Source organism: Sceloporus occidentalis, unplaced genomic scaffold, assembly GCF_023333645.1.
Source record: "Sceloporus occidentalis isolate IW3139 unplaced genomic scaffold, rSceOcc1.0.p SCAF_49, whole genome shotgun sequence".
Lineage (NCBI taxonomy): Eukaryota > Metazoa > Chordata > Lepidosauria > Squamata > Phrynosomatidae > Sceloporus > Sceloporus occidentalis.
Window position 1 is genome coordinate 6,518,853 of NW_028317029.1, and position 7,835 is coordinate 6,526,687.

At 42.9% G+C, this 7,835-nt stretch overlaps 1 protein-coding gene across 1 annotated transcript; it reads right to left on the bottom strand.

The window, feature by feature from the left end:
• LOC149288968 (G protein-coupled receptor 12) lies at window positions 1-1,005 on the bottom strand. The gene has a single exon (XM_089491239.1). It carries the CDS (start codon window positions 1,003-1,005, stop codon window positions 1-3), a length of 1,005 nt encoding a protein of 334 aa, XP_089347365.1.
• Window positions 1,006-7,835: the final 6,830 nt, after the last annotated feature.

The following is a 7,835-nucleotide window of genomic DNA, read 5'->3' on the forward strand; positions in this document are numbered from 1 at the left end:
TCAGACATCGCTAGGCGATCTCGCCCTCTGAGACACACTGGGTGGGATACAACCGCAGCAGATGAGCCAAAGTGCTTTTTGAATCTCTTGGTTCCTGAAGGCGTAAATGACAGGGTTGATGATGGAGTTGTACGTCGCTGGAAGAAGTGTGGCATACGTGTATATGGAAGGATACGTGTAATCAGCTATTAAAGAATACAGGGTGAAAGGCATCCAGCAAGCGGCAAAAGTCCCCAAAATAATGGCCAACGTGGAGACTCCTTTCCGCGTGGTGACGTAGTGGGACGTAGCCAGGAAATGGTGCTGCAAAGCAATTTGGTGTGCATGCCTCATGACTATTTTACAGATCTGGATGTAGAGTTGCAACATTAAGGCGAACATAAGCAGGAAAGAAACAGAGAGAGCTGCAGCGTTGTTCTTTGTGAGAGGCCTGATAACGCTACACGTCGACTCGTCCTTAAGGCAATTCCAGCCCATGATAGGCAGGAGTCCCACGCAGGTAGAGGCTCCCCAAAGAAACACGAGCATGACGTAGGTGAAGGTGACAGTCCTTTCCGAGTTATACGTCAAAGCGTAGTAGAGGGACAGGTAGCGATCGACAGTGATAGCAAGCAAGCTGCAGACAGAGGCACAGAAAGAGGCAGCGATGAGTCCAACCGTGACCAGTTTGGCAGCTTCGGACTGTAGGAGATACGCAAAGATGAAATTGACGATCAATCCAACACCTGCCAATAGGTCTGCCAGAGCCAGGCTGCCAATGAGGAGGAACATAGGGGCTCTGAGGCTGGCGTTGTGGAAGATGATAAGTACCACGATGGCATTTTCGCACGAGATAAGGGTTCCCGACGTACAGAGAACAATATCCCAAGGGTTTACTAGAAGCTGGGGCTGGGGCTCTAGAACAGGAATCGGGGAGGAGGTCGCAGCGGAAATATTCTCCGGAGAGCTGGCATCTACATGATCCCGAGGCAGCCAGCTTATGTTAACCTTCAGATCTTCACTCATTTTAACCTTCTTCAACGAAAAAGACACAGCTTTAATAGGCATTCCCGGTCAGCGGGGGGAATTCCTACCGGCATGCAATCATTTTAACCCTTTCAAGGTCGGCGCTGCGGGCAAACCATTACCAGCACAATGAATCACCTGCCTCTTTAGGCCTGCAAGGGGGTTTCTTTGATGCTGCCAAACTACAAAGGGTTAAACAGGGCCAAAATGCCAACATGCAAATGAATCAAATAGGATAAATGCCCCCAGAAATGGCATTTCTAGGTGTGGGGGGGGAGGGGTAATGTGTGCAGATCACACTGTACAGGGCACTCATGGGTAAGGGGGCTTGTGGGGGGTTTAAACCCCAATGCTAATGAATGAACTGCCCCTGAGCACACACTGAGCACACATCACATACATGTATTATTATTATTTATTCATGTTTTAGAATGCGGGGTAACAATGATGATGAGCAGAGAAAATGGCATCAAAGGCACATTGTCCCTGGATGTCCACAGAGCTTCCAAAAATGTCAATTTTGCACAAAGACAAAGAATTTAAAGGAAAGAGGAATGACGGGCCATGCAAATAAATACAGAAATCATGCAACCCCCACCTCTCCGTGGGGCCGGGGCAACGGGAGGGGGCGACAATCTCAATATGTGGTCACCTTGAGCTCTTATAACCCTGAGATGGAGCTGCTGGGCTTCTTCACCTACATGATCCTCTCCTACCGCGGGTCCAAGAGCCGGATGGAAGTGCCAGCAGCGGGGGCTGCAGGTGGAGGTACAATGGGAGCCGTGCGGTGCGGTGGGGCAGCTCGCCTGATGTACATAGCCCGGCCGGCTCCTGCTGCTGCCGCTGCCGCCGCCGCCGCCTGTCACAGGCAGAAAGAGGAGAGACGGACGCGGCGCGCGCACACGCCACATGCACGTGCCCGGCGCGCGCCCCCGTCTTTATACTGGAATAGGCTAATTGCTTGGCATTATTCTTAATACTCGCCATTATTATTATTATTATTATGTTTATTAGCATCAGTAATAGTAATAATAATAATAGTATTAACCCTGTCTGGAAATGTGTCTGGAATAAAGCCTGGCATCATATTGTCGAAAAACACAGTAACGATCGCATAATATAATTCAGTACATTATTAAGGTACAATGGGCACATGAGAATTGCTTCATGTAAAGAGATAAGACCATACCGCCTGGTCAAACAGTAGCGTATCAGCGCTGTATGTAGGCCGCCCGCCATAATATCATTGAGTTACTTCTATTGTTCTGGGCTGCAGGTGAGTAACAGAGCTCAGGATTACATTGTTGGGGAACAAGGTAATTATAGCAACGGCTTGTACTGTTACATTTATATAACCCCCCTGTAACTCACGAACTGACACACATAGTTACACATACTAACACACACACGCTAACACATAGTCCCTTACGCACTCATGCTTTCACACACGTATACATAGACATTCATGCTAACACACATTCATGCTAACACACAAACACACATTCATGCTAACACACAAATGCTTACATATACACAGTTATGCTCACACATGTACATACACACATTCATGATAACACGCATACGCATTCATGCTCACACTTACATGTTCATGCTAACATACTTACACATAGACATTCATGCTAACACACAAACACTTGCACATACACATTCATGGTCTCACACAAACACTTATACATACACTCTAACATACATACATACATAATACCTCACCCACTCACTCCTATACCTCACTCGCTGCTTTCTTTCTGTCTGCACGCTCTTTGCGATCAAACAGCCTCACTTTTACCTCAAGATCACGTAACATTAAATTCCTTGTCCTCACTGCGTTCCTGCTTCCCTGGATGGGTCCACAATTGCTAACAAAAGGCTTCATCGACCTGGACTGACCTTTTGTGAACAATTTTGGCCCCTAGGCCAGCCCGTCCCTCCAAGTGTCCTCGTTCCCAAATCTATTTGTGCGTCTCTCCTCCTCTGATATCCCACTTTTCTAGGAGCTCAGAATGTTTGCGGGCTATAAATGTATCATTGTATTCTACAAACACAAAGGTCAGATTAATGTGTACTTAAGCAAAGAACATGTGTTTAAATATAAAATTGTGTAAATAAAATACCTGATTTTTGAATATCTAAATAATTATGGAAACAGCTGTTATGCATAGGCGTATGACCCAGAGAAATGACCCATCATCGCTGCCATAAGAAAGTTTCTGGCCCAGTATCAGCGTACCCCCATACTCTCCCAACCTATCATGATAATGCCATCAGGTAAAGGCTAACCTTACCAACCTCTTGCTACTCTAGGCATTAAAGTGGTTGTGAAATTTCACACAAAATGACTTAAGGTAGAGCTCCAATATGTTTAAAACTGGGAAACATAGTAAGCATTGACCCGATCCCAAGTCAGACCTTACAAGTCTGTTCGTGGGTGGTGAAGGTCTTTTTGATTCTGATTACACACATAGGACAATGGTGAAATTCATTAGTAACTGGGTCTTCTAGAGGCTCCACTTGTTTTTTACATAGAATTTAATGGCAGATAAGAGCCATTCAGCCCATTTAGTATGCCTATTTTTCCTGATGTTGAGGCTCTCAATCAGCTCTTGGTATTGAAGCCATACGCCTATCACCTGCATTTTTAAACTCCCTCACTTATTAGCCCCTACCATTTCTGCTCGGAGACTGTTCCGCTTATCTACTATTCTCTCAGTAAAGTGAAGCCTCCTTACATTATCTGTCCCAAGTGCCTGTTTTAAGTGCGAGCCCTGTTTTCGACTCTTGCTGCGTTTGCCTCGGTTGATTTGCTTGCTTTGATATAGTGAAATCTAACTGTAGAATATATGATAATATATTTCATTCTCTTGGGGCTAACCCGACACCTAAAGCTTGTGCTGCATTAAGCAGAGAACTCCCACGACTGCCAAGAAAGCAAAGAGCAAAGTAATCATCTAATAAAGCTAAGTATGTGAATATGTTTTATTTCCAACCTGCTCCACTTCATTAAGGGAACCAATAACTTTCTTTATTGCAGAAGAGGTGCTGCAAAATTAAAATGACGTCTATAATTGGCTGTATATATTTTTAATGCAATGATATCCTGCATTACAGAACACATGATTTAATCTTGGAACCTTTCTGAACTATCTAATATTTGCCTCCATCAGCGTTTCTAATTTTCTCATTGTTTAACGGGGCAGATACTATATAACTGATTGTTCAGTATAGTCCATGGGTTTTTCTGGAGTATGAGGGTCACGGCCCTCCAGTTGGACTTACTGGATGCATCCAAATCTTTACCCACATTCAGTGTCCTGACACTAAAGGTCTCAATTTGGACGCTTGAAATATTGGGGGGCAACAGGATGTGTGTCTGGGTTTAAGAGGGGGGCTTGTTACTTGATGAGGCAAGAGACAGCTCCCCAAAATAACTTAAAGTGGCTAGGAGGTGGAGGATTAGGGCACTGCTACTTTGCCCCTAGATTAAACACATGTTCCTGAAAGGCCCTTTAATAACGTTGGATTCTCTGAGCCTCAATTATATTTTTACAATTGGTAGCAAAGTAGGGTATTGTGGCAAAACTGGGGCAGATCGCTCATCTTGTGCGCTGCTACTCAATTAGTCAGTTACTGGGGACATCTCTGATCTCCCCAAACGGCCAAATTACGCTATGGAGGACTGTGCTATGTCAACACAGCCTCAATAGTAGGCAGCTAAAGACTCTCAGCAATAAGAAGGGCATCTGGCAAGGAGGCGACTGGGAGTGCTGCCCTAGGTCAGGCCTAGGGCGGCACCCAAGGTACAATACCAAACGCCACTGATAATCAAAGGGTTAAAACAGTGTTTTACCATACCTAAAGAATCAGTGTTCTCTATGTTACTAAACACGTACATGTTTATTCTAGGGCACATGCTACTTGGCCAATTATATATACAATACATTTTTACAACACAACTATTATCTTTTCATTCATTCATTCATTCTTGACATATACGCATTACAAAATCCTCCTGATAAATAGGAGCAATTGATCTTTCAGCAGCAATAAAAGCACTCAAGAAGCTGTAGAAATAAATAGCACATTCAAGCAGAGTAAATGTTTACTCATAAAAATATCAATCATAGAAGGTATATTTGTATTAGAGCTCGATTTGTCTTCTGAGAATGTAAACCTATTTCTAAGCCGTCTGGGAAGTGGTAGGGGACTGAAGACATAGACACTGGTTAAATGTGCTTTTCCACTTAGACAAAACATTATTGCCCTCTGTATTAAGTTACGGGGGCATCTCAGGTAAGGGTTGAAACATAGAACAAGAAGTAGAGCGAAGGAGAAAGAGAAGTGGAGACCCGAAGACTGTAGGGTGACATTGACAGAGCGTGAGAGTGAGTGACAACAAATTTCGTTTTCCGAATGGGAAAAGCCCTCGGAATTTCTCCCGAACTGAAAGTGCAGGAAACTAAATTTGTTGTCTGAAAACAATGGACCAAAATTGAATAAATGTAAAAAATGCATATTATTGATTTTTTTCATGTGCAATACTGTAAATCAGTTAAATTCAGCCAGAAATCAGGAGCTCCAAAAAGGGGAATACTGGCATAGTATTTGGATCCATAAATGGGTCTGTCCCTTTGGATTTGGGATACGTGAAAAAAATTATAATTTTTTTTTTAAATATTCATATTCCGCAGTACTGTACAATGGGTACACATGACATAACAAGTAGTAAATAACAATTTGAATAACAGAAACAAGAGGTAAGAAGGGCCTTTTGTGAGAAAGCACCACTGCACCATTTGGACAATTTAATGCATTCAAATGTTCAATTGGTAACACTTGTCCCTCATCCTCATTTTGCCCGATGAACCTGCAAGGTAATTTAAGATGTGGGAAGAAATCATTTATCAAAGTTTTTTGTGAAGAGGCAAGTTTAGCAAATTAGATGATGTGAATTAAATGTTAATGAATATAGGATAGGGCTGGCTGTGATAACTAAGGTCAGAAACAGTGTGTATGTCTTCAGTCCCCTACCACTTCCCAGACGGCTTAGAACTAAGGTCATAAACAAAAGGGCAAATGACCAGAGATGTGCCTGCTAAATCTTAAATAATGAATCTGTATAAACTCCAGCCTTCGGCATCATCTGCAAAATTATACATTTCACGGCAATTCTAAAGGCTGTCGGCAAATCCATAGTTAGCTAAATGCAGGGACTAATAATTAATGGATTGTTAACAGGCCGACATGATAGATGCACTTATTAAAAGGGACAGTTTAATGTCCCATACTGCCCCACCAACAAAGAATGCAATGAAATCAGTGGGAGAAACGTCTTAGCTGGCCCAAAGGGCGCTCTGGTTAGACCCCCTAAAACTCTTAGAAAAAACAGCCCTGGAGCTGACACGGTAACGCAGAAATTGGACAGAATAATTTCACTTCTCTTGCCTTAGCTTATCTAGAGAACAACTAAACGAACAAATTGATAAAAGTGGGAAACAAAAATCTAAATGTTCTCCCCAACCAATACCAGTTTTAAAACGAGGCAAGTCTGCAAGGCACTTAAAATATTTTCCTTCTTGCTTTTAGCATTTAGGGAACGTTTAATCTCCCTGACAGCTTCAGTAAAGAAGAGTGCATATTAAAGTACTATTAAAGCAGTCGATTAGTGGCAGGAAAGTGCTCCAAAAGTACTTTAATATACGCTCTTCTTTAGCTAAGCTAAGACAGTTCTCCCGCTGATTTCATTGCATTCTTTGTCGGTGGGGCAGTATGGGACATTAAACTGTCCCTTTTAATAAGTGCATCTATCATGTCGGCGTGTTAACAATACATTAATTATTAGTCCCTGCATTTAGCTAACAATGGTGTTTGCCGACTGCCTTTAGAATTGCCATGAAATGTATAATTTTGCAGATGATGCCTAAGACTGGAGTTTATACAGATAAGATTTAGCAGACACATCTCTAGTCATTTGCCCTTTTGTTTCTGACCTTAGTTCATTATCACGGCCAGCCCTATCCTATATTCATTAGCATTTAATTCACATAATTTGCTAAACTTCCCTCTTCCCGCAGCGAGCCAGCTGACTGGTGAGTTTATCACGTGCAGAGAGAGATGTTCGGCTGAACACTTCTTCTACATGGAAAATAGTTACGGGGACAGGCAAAGGGGCAAAACCATATGAGGGGATTCTGCATTTGGAAAGGGCACACCCCAAAAATGTAATGGGACCTCTCAGATATCATATCCATTAAATGTATCTGATGGCTGGAGTGTCATTTTAGTATAAGACATTACGTCAAAAGCTGGGATATTTTTCCATAGATTTGGGCTTTGTTGCGCAGTGACAGCTGTCAATAAAGTTAATATAATATGGCCCCGGAAGGTCTTCCAATGGAGCGATGTGATATGGCATCATATGCCGGTGCTCTGTGTTTTAATGGAGCGCCGCAGAACGGAGATCTCCCCTGTAACCCATTGAGCAGTGGTACACCAGGGGCATGGTGGCCCAAGATGGCGACTTGCGCTCCCAGTTTTGCGGTAGCCCAGACAGAATAGGTCACTGGCTGCCATCATTTGTATAGGTGGAAAAAAACAGCCGTTTTATGCCTCTGCATTTTTTATCATGACCAATGCACTACACACTAGCTTACTAGTGCACAGTGATGTAACGATATGCCCCCTTTAGTAATTAAAACCAAAGCATGATGCAGCATACTTGAACTGAATTCGCTACCAGAAATGCTTGCTGGCAAGGTTAATAATATTGTATTTCATGCATTTGTTAAATAAGGCTATAGCTATACATTGTCTGT

Bases quoted from the DNA above. Each gene is read 5' to 3' on its own strand.
- LOC149288968 (XM_089491239.1), bottom strand. From the start codon at position 1,005: ATGAGTGAAGATCTGAAGGTTAACATAAGCTGGCTGCCTCGGGATCAT.